At 36.5% G+C, this 19,520-nt stretch overlaps 1 protein-coding gene across 11 annotated transcripts in view; it reads left to right on the top strand.

Moving 5' to 3' along the window:
- Positions 1–19,520, top strand: part of Mctp1 (multiple C2 and transmembrane domain containing 1) — a 553,559-nt gene that overhangs the window by 482,833 nt on the left and 51,206 nt on the right. For all 11 annotated transcript variants that reach the window (XM_047555772.1, XM_047555764.1, XM_047555766.1 and 8 more), the window contains one exon: positions 2,064–2,117. In XM_047555772.1, the coding sequence (XP_047411728.1) occupies positions 2,064–2,117 (54 nt within the window). The remainder of the gene's footprint in view (positions 1–2,063; positions 2,118–19,520) is intronic.

Here is a 19,520-nt window from a genome sequence, read left to right as displayed (position 1 = left end):
TTTACCACTGAGCTGCATCCCCAGTTCTTTTAACTTTTGTATTGAGATGGGGTCTCACTAAGTTGCTGAGGTTGGCCTCAAATTTGCAATCTCCCTGCCTCAGCCTCTTAAATCACTGGGATTACAGGAGAGTGCTGCCACACCCAGCACCTAAAGATAATTTTATTAGAGGTAAAAAATAATGATTTTTTTAAAAATCTATTAAGGTTTAGATGAGTTCTTTTGATGAAACATAATGTATCAAAACATTGTGACTGCTTTTTCCTTTTTAAACCTCCATCACAAATAGCCCATTAAGGAATAGCCTGGCATACATCTCCTCAATTATACATTGTCAGTATTGATGTCTGCCTATTTGTGATGCACATACTTCAAGTTAAAGAAATTTAAAAATTAACATGATGGCTTATCTGCTAGTCCCCGTTTACATTCCACGGGATCTATATGAGGCTAGACAAAGTACCTGTGTGTTTTCCTCTTTGTATTCCCATATTACCTAGAACTGTGTGCCTTGGATAAAGGGGTTTATAATAAATACTTATGGAGTGGCTGAAAATAGTTAGAATATCAAGAGTTCATCTTTCCTGTTTAGGTCAACCACAATTTACATTGCTTTATATGTTCCCAAAGTTGTATAAGCTCTCACCACACATTGGAAACAGTATGTTGGGCTACTGTGATTCTTTTGAAGTGCTGAATATCGAAATAAAAGGTCACAAAATCCTACCATTTAATGGAAGATGTTAAGTATGACATTAAATTAGAAACAATGTCATTGTTTTTTGGGAGTTTAATTTTATATTGGTTCATGAGACGTGGAAGTTTGTGTTTGGGTTATTTAAAATCACTGAATGCTTTTTGGATATTTAAAAAAAAATTAGGAATCATTGAGAATCCAGATATGTCATCTCAGTTTATCCAATTCTTTGCATAATACCATCTTGGTGATCGAAGTTTTTATTTATAGGCTATCCCTGTTTATATCAAAAAGTTACCTGAAAGGAGGGCTAGTTGTCCTTATCTTCCAAAGTTATGAACTTTGAGAGAAATGTTTTCAGTTATGTGATAGCCCTTTAGAGATACTCAGATTGGATTAGGAAAAAAAACACAATAAAAATTTAGAAAATGTATAAAATGTTATATACAATAAGTTGGAACTTTCCTGAATAATGATCCTTACCCTAAAAAGCTTTTTTTAATATTTTTTATTTCCATGGGGTGCATGTGTGTATGTTTGTGTAATTGTATAAAGTCATTAAAACAAACCTTAATGACATCCCATCCTTACTGCCTGCAGTTATATATTGACCAATGCAAGAGGAAATTATTTGGCAAATTCAAAATAACTCTTCCATTCTACTAATGTAAGTGAATTAGGAGTCATTAAAAAGTGCATATGTATATTCATCTGTGTGAGTTATACACACATATTATACACATTTAATTGTAGAATGCATTTCTAAATTTGTTTTACTAACCATCCTCATAATCTTTGTGTAAAATCACAGAACCAAAATGAAATTTTCAGGTAATCCACAAAATCAATAGTATAGAGATAAGAGTTGACTTTATACATAAGAACCGAAGCTATAAAAGACATTTAGTTTTAGTCCATAGACCATCAGCATGAATCAATTAACAGTTTTTTTTAATATAAGGATTTGGCAAAAAAGTAAATTAGAAATAGCAGAGCTACTTCATAGTTGGTTATCTAGCTCTAAATTTAAAGTGCCTGATTAATATTGACAGCAGAATAGGTAGAAAGGAGATTTCCTGATGTAAAGCATCCCCCAAATTGATGTTAGTTTACCTAACACATATTTCACATTCTTTGTCACAAAACATTTTGCATGCATAGGATTCTCTTGACTGGGCTTCTGTTAACCTGGTTTTAATCAATTAAAGACAGCATTTTCCCAGTCTCCATCTCTAGATCAAACATTTCTTCTCCAGTGCATGTGTTTCAAATGTTAATAAAATTTTCATTTCCAAAGGGTTCAAAATAACAGGACAAAATTGTCTCCTTTAGGAGCACAAAAAACAACTTGTGTTTCTGTCTGCAGGTAGTGGAGGACATGCTAGAGGACGAGGAAGAAGAAGATGACAAAGATGACAAGGTAATTATCTTTCCCAGCACTTGGGTACCTGGGGATGGGGAAATGTAGACATGACACTGTTTTCACAGACAGTTAAAAAAGGAGTTGAAGTGTTTGAGTCCAGAAAATTGGACAGTGCTGTTTATCATCCTAACAATGCCACTGCATGTTGCAAAGAGGGAGAGAGGGCTATAAATCCTTTTCGCTTTTGTCCAGAGCTGGGTCAAATATTTTTCTGCCAGGAACAAAAAAAAAAAAAAAAAAAAAAAAAAAAAAAAAAAAAAAAAATTCAGCTTGTCTGGAACTTGATAGCTCTTGTGAAGATAACAGCAGTGACAACTGTTTTTGAAGGGCAAAAATTTGTCCTATCTTGAGTATTACAAATCAGTCTATGCTTTGGAGGAAGAGGGGAGTGAAAAAATCAGCAGTCTTGCATGAGTTGAACATGAATATTGTCATCTGTAATTTTCAGAGAATTGCTCAGCAAAAGAACATGTGTGTGGGAGTGCTCAGGACATTTAAATAACCCTTGTGTTCAGTGGCCTTGTCTAGATTTGGAATGGCCCCACGGTTCCTGCATCAGGGAACTCCATTCAGACAGGCTCAAGGCTCCTACTTCGATTGCTGGTGGACTTGGGGAGGGTGACTGTAGTAAATAACAGCTAGTTTCTGGGACTGCTTGGATTGGTTGTCCCCTGGGGAGAAGGGACAGCTAGGGGAAAGAATTAGAATGACCTTGCACCACTGCAGCTGTGGTTGGTATTGGAAGAACAGTTTTCTATGGCCGTTTGTTACATCATGACCTCTGTCATTTCTAAACCTAAAAATCTAAAAAGTCTTAAGGTGAAATCAGAGGCACAGAGAGAATATCATTAATTATTTGCACATTGTTTGGCAAATAAAACCAGATTTGACCTTTGCCAGAATCTGACTTCTGTTATCGTAAAGCAATGAAAATTTTCAAAGGAGAAAAACATCGTATCTCAATTTATGCCCTTGACCTTTGTTTCCAGTAGAGATGTGCAGGTATGTCCTCATAAGAATTTGTGTTGGAAGCAAGCACTAAAGATGTCAAAAAAAAAAAAAATCACAGCGGTTAGTTAACTTCACAAATGACTTCTTTCTTGAATAATATTCAGTGTTTGAAGGAAAATAAACACACACGCTTGGGCTTTTTCTCTTCCTTTCTTTCTAATGCTATTTCAAACATTTTTGACAGAGCTTTTATGTGAAATTTTTCTTCTGTACATCATTTGGTTATTAGCAACATCATCAAACATAAACTAACAAAATCTCCTTCCTGCAGAAAACACATATGTGCTTGTTTTTAATGTTAAATAACATGAGCATACACTTCTGGCAATAAATGATATGATTTATTGTTAAGGTCAGTTGTGGAGCTGTAGAGAGCTTGTATTTTAACTCAACATGCCAGCTCTGAATCATCATTTCTCTGCTGATAAACACTGAGCTGCCATCCATTTATGGCCATTTCCCCTTGCTTGTTGCTGCTTTATTATTAAAGCCACCATAAAGATCCATCCCAGCAGCAGGCGTTTCCCCAGAAATGTTAATAAATGGAAACCCTTGGTGAAGTCTAGTACTTCAATGTCCCTGCTTGAAGTCACCCTATATATTTTTAGCCAGTTTGTTGATATTCTACACCTCTAATCTTCCTTTTTATGGTCATTTTTTTTTTTTAACAGAGAGGATGTTAGGCTTGGGAAACAAATACACACCTAGTTAACCAGCTCACCGAAACATCGATGTCAAGTGGAACATGTGAGGGGGAAACAACTCCAAATCTCTGGAGTAGCATCTATTGTAATCTAGTATATGGTTGTCTGGAATTGACACCCTGGTTCTAACACATTTTCAGATCTAGTTACCAAAGTTGATTGAAAGTGAGTGCTTAGATTACTGTGTGAATTCAGCTGTCTTCTTCTGTACCAGGTGCCAACAAACGGGTGTTTTCCTTCTGAAAAAAATGTGCACTGATTTTTTTTCCCTAAATGATTCTTTACTTGGACAATATAGAGTTTTTCTTTTTCTCAACTATAATTCAATATCAGCATTAAAATCTTATCTCAAAAATCTCAAATGTAGTAATTTACATTAGGTGTTTAAACTCTTGAATAATAGAGGAAAGAATCCTAGAGTGGATGTCTTGAAACATAAAAGGTTTTCTACCATAAGAAATGGAAATGTGAAAGGATCCTGCAAGTTTCCATTAACTGGCTTCCATCCCTTGACTGGCTCACACGGCACTGTGTTGCTAAGTCTTGGCTATCCATGTGTCTGAATAGGAGAAGGGTAATTTCCTATTTTAAAAAATTCATTGGTTCCTCTATTTAAAGTTTGTGTATAGAGTCATGCGTAATGGAATTTCATAAGAAAACAAATGTGTTTTTCACCATACGAGCAGGTACTGACCTCTAGCTCTCATTATTTCTCTGTTTTCTCATATGGTATAATAGTGGGGTCAGGTCAGTGGGTCCTCTTATAGGATAAAAGTAAAAAAGATTAATAAATGTGCCAAAGCCTCATGTTAATTGAACCTGAAGCATATGTTGCAAGTATGTAAAATATGTCCCAGATGTTTCAGCAGGGCTAGTGTCTTGACTTCCCTGATTACCACGAGGCAGCTATTAGTCCTATAACCTTTGGACTTGGGGGTAAATGGGGTATTACATGGCACAGAATGAGAGCACCTGTTTTCCATTCAGCAAAGACCCCTGGCAGGCTTTGCCTAAGCCCATCCATATGTTTTCACTTAGCAGATTGTTGGGCGATTATGAAAAGTGTCTTTCTTTAGAGCCAGCATTGATATTAGTCACTCACAATGAAAGGCGAGTCATTGGCTACTTGACAAGGTCCATGCGGGCATAAACTGAAGTCCTTTATCTCATTTGAGCTTGGAGTGTTTTCCCTCAGCATAATTATGTACATGGCAAAGACACAGGTATAAGAAGTTGAAGCAGGCGAAGATTACAATTACTTCACATAATAGCTTTGTAATAGCTTTTCTTCAGTGCTGACTTTAGCACCTGGGAAAGCTTTGGTTGAAGTTGGTAAAAGCTAAATTGTGATTTACCTGCATCTCCAGATTTTGAAGTTTTTCTAGATTTTGACCTTTTAAGTATTTTTTTCTCAAATTCTTCCTTTTCATTAAAAGATATCATTATTCAGGTGATGGTTTATGGCTACAGACTTATTCTTCATTCTAAAACCCACTGTCCACATTTGCCTAAATCTAAAATTAGGTGGCTTCTTTTTTAATACAATTCCATAATTTTCACAGAGAATATGGATTTAAAATGGTGAGTCTTAGTCATGAATCATTGACTTGTTAATATGTTTACTTATCTGCATTATACATAATATACTACAGTAGCTCTGTGTTAACAGTGTTAGCAGTGCTGGAGATGACATTTTTTCTGAATTTAATGTTAGGGAAGACATCATATTATGTTTTCACTTCCCTTTGTGATAGAGCATTCTCTCAACCATCAACCACAAAGTCAATTTGATCTGATTTTTGACCTGACTCCAAACCCTGCCTTTGTGGTTAACAGAATATCTAAGTAAATAAGGCTGAACTAAATCACCTAGGTGGAGTTAACAACAGTCATGTAATAGTGTTTTTCTCCACACTATATGTAATAATACAGTGGTCATTCTGCATAATCTAGACCTATAACTAATGAAGCTCTGCCTTCTGTAGTTTAAAAAGTTTAGGCATGCTTCCTGTGGTGCATCCTACCCTTATAATAAGATCCAGCTGCAACATCAGGAAGAGAAGACAGAATGAAGGTTTCCCTCAGGAAAAGCATGAATTCAAATGCATGGCATTCTAGTAATGTTTATTGATAAAAGATATTAAAATGTTCAGGCATTTATGCTTACATTGCTTCTCTTTTTTCTTCAACGGTTATGTCAAGGTTACTGTGTTTCAAGATAACTAGATGCAATGAATGAAACATATCTGAGTTCCTTCAAAATATACAGATTGTTTGCTTTGATTCTTGAAGTCTGTGTTTTCTGGTTTGATTCTCCAGCCCAAACATGTATATAATGTACCCAACATTCATACATCTCTGCATCTTAAATCAACTGTGGGCGGGGAGAGGGGGAGAAAGAGATAATTCTAAGTGATATGAGAGAAGATTTTAATCTGACAAAATTGCATTTTCCAGTTATATTCAGTGAAATAACTGCATGATAGGGAAATGGATCAGGCTTGGGAGAAAGGCAGAAAAGAGCAAACAAGAAAAACTATACTTTTGAAAAAAAATTTAAGTTGAACATTTAACCGGAATACTATTAGTTTATCCATTTTCCTGTAGCTACATAAAAAAATGAGCACAACTTAGAGGTGTAAAACTCATGTTTTTAAGATCTTGGTTCAGTAGGTCATAAGTCCAGGCACAGCCAACTGGGCTCTCTCCCTCAAAATATGTCAGAATGAGTTCTTATCTGGAGAATAATTCACTCCCATACTCATTCAGGTTATTAGTAGAATTCAGTGGAAGGACGAAAGTCCTTGTTTTCTGTTCCTACCCACTTTCTGTGGACCTTCTATCTTTAAATTCATCCTTGGACAATCTCTCTTGGGTTGAGTCTCTCCCATGCTTCAACACTCCTTCAAGAAGAGGCAAGTTCACTGGATTAGGCCAGCCCCAACAATGATAATCTCCCTTTCTTAAAGACAGCTGTGCCATGAAACATAATCATGGGAATGACTATCCCATCATACTCCTAAACCTACCCCGAAACATAAGAATAGGGGATCATACATGACTTATAGACTAGGAGGTGGGAATCTTGGCCTCCATCTTAGAATTCTGTCTACCACAACCACATAGACCCTCCCATACTCTGGTGTGAAAATGGAACCATCTGTGTTCCTTGGATGTATTGTTTCTAGGCTGTGTCACAGCTTTCCTACAGTAAATAAAAGAGGCAAGCCAGTCTGCCTAAACATGTTCTTTTAAAGATAGGAGCATCTCATTGCAGAGAGATAAGCTGAAATGTACAGTAGGTGTATTGGTGGTAAAATCAATAACTCCCACTTTCTTATTATCTACTTTTGATCTGAGGCCAGAGGTGATTGGGCAGAGAACCTTAGGGGTCATTTCTTTCCCCTTGTTTTTCCCTTCTGGGAAAGAGTATTAAGAATAAAATTAGTAAAAGGTGGGAAAAGATCCATCCCTCTTTTGGGGACTTGTTGGTGCTTAAGCCCACTGGGTTAATAGGCCACTGATCTCAAGTTTATAGAAACTGTCTACTTCACTCAAATCATAGGGATACTAAAATTAGAGGGGGCCCAAGATACAATCCAGTTCAACCACCTTGTTTTAAAATGAGGTATCTGAGGACCAGGGTTATAGCTCAGTGGTAAAGCACTTACCTACTATGTGCAAGGCACTGAGTTCAGTCCCCACCATCACAGATAAAATTTTTTTTAAAAAAGGGGGAAACTTGTTCAACCCAAATAAATATCACAGGTGACACAGGCAATAAATGGCAAAGTCATTGAGACTCAGATTTCCTGACTCCAGACGTGGCATCTTTACCCTTCCTTAAGCCCAGGCTTCCTCAGGCATGGGGTAAACTATGGAAGTAAATTGCCTCAAACATTGAAGGGCAACTGGTTTAGCTCTGTAGCTTAGTTGTTGTGAATTTTGCTGCTATGTGTCTGTATCACTGTCGTATGCTAATTTTAAATCCTTTGGGTATATACCAAGAAGAGTGATAACTGGGTCAAAAGGTGGTTCCATTTCTGTTTTTTTGAGTAATCTCTTTACTGCTTTCCAGAGTGGTTTGTACCAATTTGCAGTCCCACCAACAATGGTTTTGTTTGTTTGTTTGTTTTTTGATGGTGCTAGTGATCAAACCCAAGGGCTCTCTATCTTAAATAAGCACAACTTAGAAGTATAAAAACACCTCCTCACCCTTTATTTTTAAGACAGATCTGGTTAAGTTGCTGAGGCTTGAACTTGCTATCCTCCTACCTCAGTCTCCCAAGTAGCTGGAATCACAGTGTGGACCACCACAGGCAGCCTCAGACAAGATCTTTAAGTGTTTAGGTAGTGTGATAAGAGAAAACCTCCCATTCCGGCTGGGGGCTGTTTACTTCTAGGTTTCTACTTCTCATTGTTCTGAACACTCATTTATCTTAAGGGGTGGGTGGTAGGTGGAGTGAGACCAAAAATGTCCATGTCCTAATCCCTGGAACCTGTCACTGTGTCACACGACATGGAAAAGAGGAATTAAGGCAGTAGATAGGATGAGATTGCTTATTAGATGACCTTAAAATAGGGTGATTATCCTAGATTATTTGAGTGGGCCCATATAATCACATGTGTCCTTAAAAGAGGGAGAGGACATCAGAGCAGGTGGCAGCTGATGGCTACTTGTGCAGCTATGGCCAAGATCAAGGCTCAGGACCTTTGTAGCAGGAAGGAAGAGTTGCTGTACCAGCTGGACCACCTGAAAGGGGCTCTCCCAGCTGCATGTTGCCAAAGTGATGGACAGCTTGAGGTCCAAGATCTCCAAGAGGCAAGCTGTCTGCAGTCGTTGCTTTTGTTCTCAATGTCACTAGCCAGGCTCGAGAAACCTGAGGTGTTTTACAAGGCAGGAAGAATCTGCTGCCAAAGAAAGCACATGCCTGCACTACAGCCTCAGTGAGCACAAGGAAACCCTGGAGACCAAGAAGCAGCTGTGGAAGGAGTAGAAGTTAACCTCCAGGGAAGTACGTGGTCAAAGACTGATCATTGCAGCATCGATAAAACACAAACAGGCTGGAGCAGGGTTGGGGGGCCAGGGACTGCTGTGACTGGCTTTGAATATGAAAAAGGAGACCACAAGCCAAGAAGATGTAGGCAGTTTCTATAAGATAGAAAGCACAAGGAAAAGGATTCTCCCCTGGAGTCTTTGGAAGAAATGCAGCCCTGCTCACATCTTGTATTTAGCCCAGTGAGACCCATTTTAGACTTAACTACAGAACTGTAAGATAATAAATATATGTTAAGCCACTAGGTTTATGGTAATTCACTAGAGTAGCAATAGTGAACTATTACAGGTACCTTCCAACTGAATTTCCTATACTGCTCCAAAAGCAGTGTATTTTATAGCACTAGTGTGAGCTCCTAATTTTTCCTTCCTAATTTAGTCCTATCTTCTACATAAATATGGCCACACAGTTCTTCATTCAATATGGAAAGTAAAAACAGTATCTAACAAAACAAATATCTTTATCCAAATTGCCTTAATTTTTATTTCAGAAAAACTCACCCAAAAATGTGATTGGGATATTGCCCATCTTGATAACTTTCCTATTTAGGAGCCTAAGTTATGAATTGGTGAATGGAATGGCAAGTCGTGGTTAACTTCAATTTTCAACAGAATGTCACTTCCTCACAACATTCATTCTATTCCTTAAACTGTTTCACCATGCAAACTCCAGGGCAGTAGTTATTTACCACATGTAGGTAACAAATCCTTTGGGAATCTTAAGAAATTTACAGACTTACTCCCCAGAAGAAATTACACACACACACACACACACACACACACACACACACACACACTTTTTAATGCCATTTTTGCTGCCATGGAAATGGAATTTTTTTTTTTTAGGAACCAAAGTATCTTTATAAAGGTATATTTTTATTGCTCTCACCATCTTCCTCTTGACATAAATGCCTATTTCCTCAAACACCTGAGATAAATTCAAATTTTTCTCAAGTAAAAAATTGTGTTCAAAAGTAAGTTTCTACAAAAAGCCTGATGCTTGGCTTGATTTTGATATTATGGAAGGGCTTTTGATGCAACAATGAACTTGTTATCTTTGACAGTTTATGACCTTTCAGTTTCATGGCAGTAGGTCCTGGAAACACCAATTTGGCAACAGAAAATAGTAACAAAAATACATGCTCTGGCTTTATTAGATGAGGAGTCCTAGAATTCTCCAAAAACTCTTGCTGAATTCATAGGACTTTGATGAGATGGTGTTTTGAAAAGTCTGCATCATTAATGCTTCATCGTTGAAAGGGGATTAAATATTTTTGTTTCTACATTAAGGTCAGTGGAGGCAGAATTAGCTTTCTAAGAGTTATTTTGTGATTCTAGCTGCTGGCAGGTTTATACCTCTAAACAAATTGACAGCTTTGTCACTTCTTGTTCTACTTTGCAGAAGCACTTCTCCAGTCTTGAAAATTTGGGGTAAGATATCTGTGCCCCCTGCCCGCCATGTGTTCTTCTAGAGTGGCAGGTGGGCTAATGTAATTGAAATAGAAAGATTTACCTGGATAATTTGGCAAGAATACTCATCAAATAAATCTAACCTATGAATGGAACTCTTTCTGGCTAGTTTATTCTGATAGTTGGGTTTCCTTTGCCTCAAAAAAGAAAAGAAGTTTGATTTGAATGCCAATCAAATGTTGCAAGACAGTCCTCTGCAAAGCTAGTTAACTTCTGTATTGCAGCAGTGAACTTCCTCTTCTACTCCCATTTCTTGACAAAAACTCTTGAAATAGCAGAGTGTCAGCCCTGGCTCTCAGGAGGTTGACAACATACAGAGAAATAGACACGATTTTTTCAGGATTGCTGGCAGAGTCGTTGACACCGGCTGACACCACTGCATGTTGAGATGAGAAGAATGTTTCTTCACCAAAGCAGCAGAACCAGATGTGTTGCCAAGCATCACAGATGCTCCATCTGAGCCCAGAGTGCCAAGATTTTTATTCTGCCCGAAAGTTTGTTTGGCAAAGAAATTCTTCACCATGTTAAAGACATTGACTCTGCAGATCCTAAAAGGAGTTCACAAAGTAAGAATTCTTCCGGGATTGTAAAAACCTGCCAACAGGAGTTGGCTATACAAATAGAGGTATCTATTTTCATTAACTTACATGCAAGAAGGAAATATTAAATAAATGTCAGAAATTCTGTGATGAAGATACAACTCCAAGAAATGTGTGCTTCACCAACTATTTCCAGTAGCATATGAGTTACTTTTCTTGGTGATAGGGTTAACACCTAAAAATGCTTCAGTACAGGTCTTTTTCTTTATAGGGCAAATCCTAAGCCAGGTAAAGTCCCAGTCTTTAAAAATTGAGACTATTTTATATAAAAAAAATTCCACAATGTCCAATAAATTTTCAGAGTAGGCAGTCTGAGATACTCTTCAATTAATTGATTCCACACTTCTGTTGACCAGAATTCTGCCACACAAGTACTACAATGTTTGTGTTTTATCACATTCCATAATTACAATAAAACCAATAGATATGAAAACCTCAAGTCATTAATTTTTCTTTGAAGTTTTCCAACTTAAGCTAGACTCAAAGTGAAAAGATGCATGGCTTATACTCATGTTAGACAATTGTGATTTCTTAGGCTCTCATCAAGAAGCTGTTCTAGAAGCCTGAATATTGTAGTTATAATGCTACCTGTCTTCTTACCTTTGGTAGCAACTATAGCAAATTGCATTATGTTAAAAATGTAATTCCCTGCCCACTAATGTTGGCTGCACAACTCACTTTGGTTGGCACATGCCACTTCCAAGCAGAATTTTTAAGGGCCATCCTGGGCTCTGCCATCTCTTTTCCTTCTACCATGATATTGGAACTGTCCACAGAAAGGCTACTCCTTCAGCTTGAGTCCCAGAATAAAAATAACATGAAGCCAACTCATATGGATATGTAGTGTGTGCAGAAAAATAATCTTGTGGTTATACAAGTCTCTAAGATTTTGAGGTCTTGGTTACTGCAATTGAACTTTGTCTAGGCTGATGGATCTAGCATCCTATCTCATACCACTCTGTGTTAATCAATGACTGAATATTATAATTTGACACAGACCATTCATTTTTTTATAAGAGTAATCAAATTCTGAGAAAGGAACTTAAAATTTTTTTTCTTCCTAAGTTCACATAACCTACCATCCCCTTGCACCTTGAAACCCAATCTCAGGGAAAGGTCGAATTATTTTGCTATGGTGTATCTCCCATGGAAAAATGATACTTCATTCCATAAATTCAAGTTGAGGGACAAAACAGTGGGCAGATAAAAAGAAAATGACACAACATGAGCTTTTCAGCAGTGTCTGCCTGATGGGGCCCATGGTTATATAAGCCAATGATTATAATACAACGAGGAAAATGTTAAGAAAGTTATGAAAAATTTTGGTGAGAAAACAGGAGGGTAACCATCATTCCAGAATTGTCAGCAAATGTTCCACAAAGGAAGTGGCGTTCAGTTTGGGTCTTGAAGTGTGAATGAGCATGTACCAGGAAGGGTGGCATAAAATCAGGGGCTGTGTAGTGTAGTAGGAACATAGCGTACTGCTGGTGAGGTAGAAGAAAATGACACTGGAAATGTAAATTTAAGCTCATGAAACTTTCAGCCATCATCTGAGTTTGGATGATATTCTCAAAGTAATGAGGAATGGAATCAAAAGCAGTTTTAAAGTATGAATTTTCATGATGAAGTTGTGCTTTAAAAAGAGAACTCTGTATCTATTAACCAATGTCTTTCCATTCCCCATCTCTCCTACCCTCTCAGCCAGATAGGAGGAATAAGTTCTGGTGTTCTGTTACACAGACGGTGATGGTAGTTAACAATATTGTATTATTCAAAATAGTTAGAAAAGAGATCCTGAATGTTCTCACAAAGTAATATGAATAATTGAGATGAAAAATAACCTAAGCATCCTGAGTTAATCAATAGACAATATAAAAATGTTCCAGAACATCACACAGTACCCCACAAAGGTGCACAATTATTATCAGCCAAAAAATAAGTGTTCATTTCTATAAAGAGCCTTGGCAACCAGGCAGAAGATGGAATAAGAGGAAATGAGGGAAATATGCTAGGAGGCACTGAAACAACTCTGATAAAAGAATAAAGGCATCTTTAAACAGTAATAGTGATTGTAGAAACTGATTTGAGATATATATATATATATATATTTATATATATATATGTGTGTGTGTGTGTGTATATACATATATATATATATATGTATGTATGTATGTATATATGTGGTACCAGGGATTGAGCTTAAGGGCACTTGACCACTGACCACATTCCCAACCCTCTTTTGTATTTTATTTAGACACTGGATCTCACTGAGCTGCTTAGCACCTTGCTTTTGCTGAGGCTGATCTTGAACTCTCTGCCTGCCTCAGCCTCCCAGGCCACTGGGATTATAGTTGTGCACCACCATGCCTGGCTTGAGAGATATTTTTAATACTATGTCTAAGATTATTTTAAAAATTATATCGAAGTGAGTAAGGTAAATTTTAGGATTTTGGTTGGATGAGTTACCCAGCTGAGATGTATTTGTACAGCCCTTTTATATTTCAAAGTATTCCCTTCTTACCTTTTCCAACATTAACAAGAATTTTGCACATTTGGCATATTAGGTATCAGGAAGATTAACCCAGCTGGTGGGGAAGCAGCTAAGACTAGACACCAGACCATGGGACAGCATTTGAACCTAGAAACAAGTTAACAGTTCAGTAAAGAGGCTAAGATTCGGAACTGGAAAACTCTCTGGTGTTTCCTAACATTATTCATGTTCTGAGATAAGAAAGGAAATCCTCTAATTTGCCTACCCAGACATGTAACAAAGCCTGATGACCCCTGACACCTAAGCCCTTGGTATGTAGTTTGCATGACGATAGCCTGTTTTGTTGAGTGTAGAAGGATAGTCCCAAACACCTCTGTTCCCTGGCACTGGATCTGGATGGCATCTGGAGGAATGATGGCAGTGGGTCACACCTAGGGTCTTTACCTATTCAGTAAGCATAGATCCAATGTGGAGACATGAAGGATAGTGTAAAAAAGAGGCCAAATATTTTTATTGCCTCAAAAGTTGGTTCAGAAGGAATATAACAACCATGATTAGTCTGACTCTTATCTAATAGTCTTTAGGACACTATGCTGCTGGCAGAACTTGGCTCAGTTGAGAGGCAGTTACTGCTGCCACTATTTTATTGATGAAAAACTGAAACCTCTGAGACATAAGTAACTCACTAATAAAAGCCTCAAATGGAGTAAAACAACCAAACTTCAAACACTAGTCTATTTCTCCAACAACCATTTTTCTTCACAATAACCCTCCCCAAACTTAGTAACCTAAAGTAATGATTTACCATTCTTTCATTATTCAGTGGGTAGACTAGGCTCACTTGGGCAGTTCTTATTGAATTTTGCATGGTTCTCATCTGATGTCTGGGGCTGTAACCATCTAAAGGTTAACTAGACTGGGTATTCAAGGTGGCTCAGTCAGATGACTGGCAGTTGTTGTTGCTTTCCACACCACAGAAGCTTAGTTCTGAGAGGGAAAATTTAAACAGCCAGTGTTTCAAGAGACCCAAGTGGAAGCTGCGAGACTTGTGAACTAGCCTTACAAGTTTCAGAGTGTCACTTCTACTACATTCTATTAGTCAATCAAGACCATCCCAGATTCAAGGAGAAGGAAACTCAATTCTACCTATTGATAGGGGATATCAAGATCACAATGCATAAGAACCTATGTATGGGATGGGAGATATAGTGTGGCCATATTTGGAACATAAAATCCTTCATAGTTTCCAAAGAACAAAAGCTTCTAATAGGTGTCATATAACATTAAGGAATATGGAACCTAGTACATACCTGTAATTTCAGGAGGACTGCAAGTTCAAGGCCAGCAATCTAGCAAGAACCTGTCTCAAAATAAAAATAAAAAGGACTGGGGATATAGCTCAGTTGGAAAGTGCCCCTGGGTTCAATCTCCAATATGGGGGGAAAAAATGAAACCTATTGCCTACCAGGAGACTCTTTATCCAAACTAGATTAGATTATATAAAAAATAAACATGGTGCCTTCAAACCAAAGTGGGTTCGTGTGTGTGTGTGTGCGTATATATATACATATATATACACCTATATGCACAGTTTTGACTTACAAGATGAGAAGCAACAAAGGACTGACTGAATTATCATTCACTACTTCTCCACTAAAATACAAAAGTACTTCCTAATTTTTTTTTAATCTAGCTTGTAGATGAGGACTTCATTCAAAATTTTCACCTTTCAGCTACACTGATCCTTAAAGTTTGTTGAGAATTAGGAAGGAATTGCAAAGAACCCTTTAAAAATTCCTATGAATCATGATAAATATTCACTGTCCTCCACTGATAAGAGAGAACAAAATGTCAGTGGACTGTAGTTCTAGAAGGTGGGCTTTACCTACCAGGACTGACTGCCAAAAATAAAAAGTCCACTGATAAAGGAAATTGCAAAACAATTCTTAAAACATAATAGTTTCTACTTTTTAGAAAATGTAATTGGAGATTGCAAATAGTTCACATCTGACATTCTACTAGTTTTTTTCCAAGGATATTTCTCACTTATATCTATGAAAAAAATTTTTGTAAGAACCTTAAGTAGCTTGGTCAAGAACCTTTTCTGCTCTCTCTGGAGCTAATGTTTTGCTGTGGTAGTGAGGTAGCATTATGTGGATGTTAAAATCAATATTCCACATGTTATGCACACAGATGCCATTTCTTAGTTCTGGTATCTTAGCCAAGTATTCTGATCAGCAATGGTTTGAGAATGAGGACAGTATCTGTATTCTCTTTGTGATTCCACACTTGAATATTTTGGAGACACATGAGGCAATGTGATAAACGAATATACAGCTGGGGCAGGCTGATAATGTAAGATTTTATTGATTATCCAATAGAGTAACTACCCCGGCTAGTAGGTTTGCTTGTCACAATCTTTAGTGCCTGGGGTAGTTGAACAAGTTCTTTTCTCCCATTTAGCTAACCTCAAAGTCACACAGTTTCTGAATCAAGGTCCTCACATTTCATACTTCGGCAATTTCTTTCCCTTCTAATGGGGTATATTAGAGAAAATGTGTCACCTTTTGCACCATGTAATACCAAATCAGATCAGAATTCATGCACAATTATGTCAGTGGAAATCTAATAGTATAGGCTGGCTTATCTCTAGATAACACATGGAAAAATAAACTTCCACAACTGACAGATTCACTTGATTTTTTTCTCAGATAAGTTATTTGTAAGCAATTGAGCTAAAGAATATAACTGGACTATTTTTCATAGAGCAAAAAAATAAAATTAAAAAAAATTTTAAAAAACCTCAACAGTAAAATGGTTGCTAAGCATTCTCTGCCACTATTTTTTTCCTCTGTGAAAAGTTCCTTGATAATAAATGCAAAGGAAGAACAAAAGAAATTTACATTAACTATATTTATTGGAACTAACAACTGTAGGAAAACAAAATTTACATAAAACACTTATGTGAAAATAACATTCATTGATAGTTAATGGCATTTAAGTAACATAGGTTATGTGGTAGCCTACATGGGAATGGTATTAGGCTGCCTAAAAAGCATTCATCTGTTTCTCTTTTATAATCAGAAGAAGTCAAAGCCCATCACTAATCTGAAGTCTTCGTGAAACCAATTAAAATAATTTAAGATAAGTTGTACTGCAAATGTGCTTTTTAAGTGTTTTAGACTTAGGATGTCTTAGGGATGCTGTAACCCCTTTTAATGTTACTATTTATATATAACTACCATGTGTATAGCATTACACCTTTAATGCACTGTATTAGCTGTCACTTGAAATTAAGTGCAGACATGTTCTTTTTTGGACTTTGGTTTCTCCTACATTAAACATTTAAATAATGACACCAGTAGTAAAAGGGTAGGTAGCATTCCCAGTGGAAACTAACTTCTGCATCTGGTGGGGTTCTGTTCAGGTTTCTACATGAGAGATATCGTAATATCAGAATTTCTGAGTGTTTACACACCTGGTATCCAGAACTCTACCTGATGTCTTTTCTCAGGGAATTAGTGGAATCAAAGCTTTTGGTAGGCATGTTTGATAGATAGGCCTTGTCTGTAGAGATCTGGTGATAATTCCATCAAAATTTGTCCCGGCTTGGCCACATATCTATGTTTTTTTATGTTGTCAAGGTTTTTTCACCCACTGCTTGCATCAGGGTCTTCATTAGGTCAGGTTTTGAGGATGGAATAATTCTCCTTGAAAATGTACAAAAGGTTGAATATATCAAACATGAGTTTTATACACTGAGCATGATTTCAGAGCATTAAGAAAGATAAATCCATAGCTAAAATATTTTGTTGATATCTGTTTTAATTTATATAGGGGAAAGTAAATAGATGCTTATTGATTTTAGGTTTTTTTTTTCCTGTTTCCAAAAGTCATGTTTGCTTTTTATGTTATAATGATATTGTACAGATTCTTCTCCATGATGACAAAAATTGGGCATTTTCTAAGCATGCAAAACCATTAGTTTTACTAAAAGAAACTATCCAGAGAGCAGTCACTTGGAGTACAATAATTGATATGAAAATGTTTTGTATTTATTTGTAAATATTCACCTTCCTCCAATCTAAATAATAGTGATAAAACTTATGGTGTGAGTCTTTTATCATAACATCAGGTAAAAGAAACGTGTTAGAAAGAGATCAGTTTTTAGCATAGATCATCTGTCACCTTCAAGTACCTTTGTATCTATTCATATACCCAGAGTATAGAAATGAAAGTAGAAATTTTCTAATTATGATAAATCAAGATATGGTATTTTCTCATATTCAATATGAATAACTCAATTCAATTTGTTCATTTGTTCACATAGTCATACATGTGTGACCTTTATGTGTGCATAAGTACCTATGAAAAATACCAATTTTGTGCATCATATATGGACACATTTTTAGAAAAGAATGTAATGAGTTTTCTTTTCCTTCTTTCATCATCAATCTCAGACATCTGTTGCCTCCATTTACTCCCCACTTTTGTTTAATCTAAATCCTTTTCTCTGTGAATTCCATTATAGCACTTTGCTAAACTTTGCTCCCTGAAAACATTAGTAACTTTGCTTGGTCCTGCTTTCCAATGCATGTGCCCCATGATCCCTGGACTGCCCTGTATTTCCCTGTGCACTTGTGTTTAAGTGTTTTCTTTGCTCTACAGTATTTGTGTACCTCCAGAATTTGTTCTTGCTTAGAGACTAATCTATGCCCATGATTTTAAATACTGTCTTAATGATGATAACACCAAAATCTTTTGTTCCTTATTCATTCCTCAATGTAATAAGTATTGTACACTTGTAATGTTGATAGAACTATGCTAGATGCTCTGAAGGATTTAAATAGAAATAAAATCTAACTCATTTTTAGTTACACATGACAGTAGACTATATTGTGGCATATTTAAAGGAGCTAAAACTCTCCAGTTTTCTCTTTCATCCCAATCCCTTGTCTCTTTCCACCCTCTTGGTCATTGAAAATTGTCCCACTATAACCTCAAACGCAGTATATTTCAACTTATCTTCTTCCTCTAACATTTGCTTCTTTCCATGGCTAATGGATTTTTATCAAGAGTATATCACTTTACTAACGAAGAGTCAAAACCTCAAATCATCTTTGATGGTTCTCTTTCTAATCTGTAACCAGAATTCTATACAATTTGCTATCGTAATATTTCTTACTTTGTACCTTCCTCTTATATTCTGTCAGGTTCTACCTTGTTATCCATATAAAATGCTCTAAGATTCATTCATCCCTTAAGATTCAGTCAAAAATCTAACCCTGTCACCCAATGTACTCTTTAGCCAATAGGGAGCCCCTCTTCAGAACACATAATAATGCATTTGCTCCACTCAGCTGACATTCATCATTTTCTCCCTTCCAGTTTTTTTCATGTGTATGTGTGTAATTATGTGCCAGGCACTGTATTATTCTCATTTCTTCTTCATGACAACTCAATTAAGTATGTTCGATCATCCACATTTTATGAACAAAGACAAACTTGTCCAAGATCACAAAGGCTGGAATTAAGAGTTCAGTCTTACTTAGATTCCAAAGCCCATACTTTAAACCACTATGCCACATTGCTTTATGACATTTACATGTTATTTATTAACTCATGAACTTATTTTGCCTTCATATGCCTTGACTCCACAAAAACAAATTCAGGTGACCAAAACTGAGTATTAAAATATATATTATGCACAATGTTACATAAAAGTAAGCATTGGACTAGACCATGAATGGAAGGATATGTATGAATGGAAAATAGCAAATCAGAGTCCCATAACTGTTCAAACCAGTCATGTTGTATGCTGGCTATTACTTAGCAAGGGAAAATTGGCTGTCAAATTATCTTCATTTTGCCAATATCTTTCTGTTCTCCTCTCTGATATTTACACCTCCCATAAGTGTAATTGCATCTACTATTGCCAGTATGGTAAAAAAAGGAACTTTATATATACATATGTACATATGTATATATATGAAAATATATATCATATATATATCACAAATATGAAAATATATATATGAAAATAATTAATTCCTATTACCATTCACCAGT

This window comes from Sciurus carolinensis, chromosome 6, assembly GCF_902686445.1.
Source record: "Sciurus carolinensis chromosome 6, mSciCar1.2, whole genome shotgun sequence".
Taxonomy (NCBI): Eukaryota; Metazoa; Chordata; class Mammalia; order Rodentia; family Sciuridae; genus Sciurus; species Sciurus carolinensis.
The sequence above is the reverse complement of the archived record's forward strand: the minus strand, read 5'-3'. Positions and strand labels throughout refer to the sequence as shown.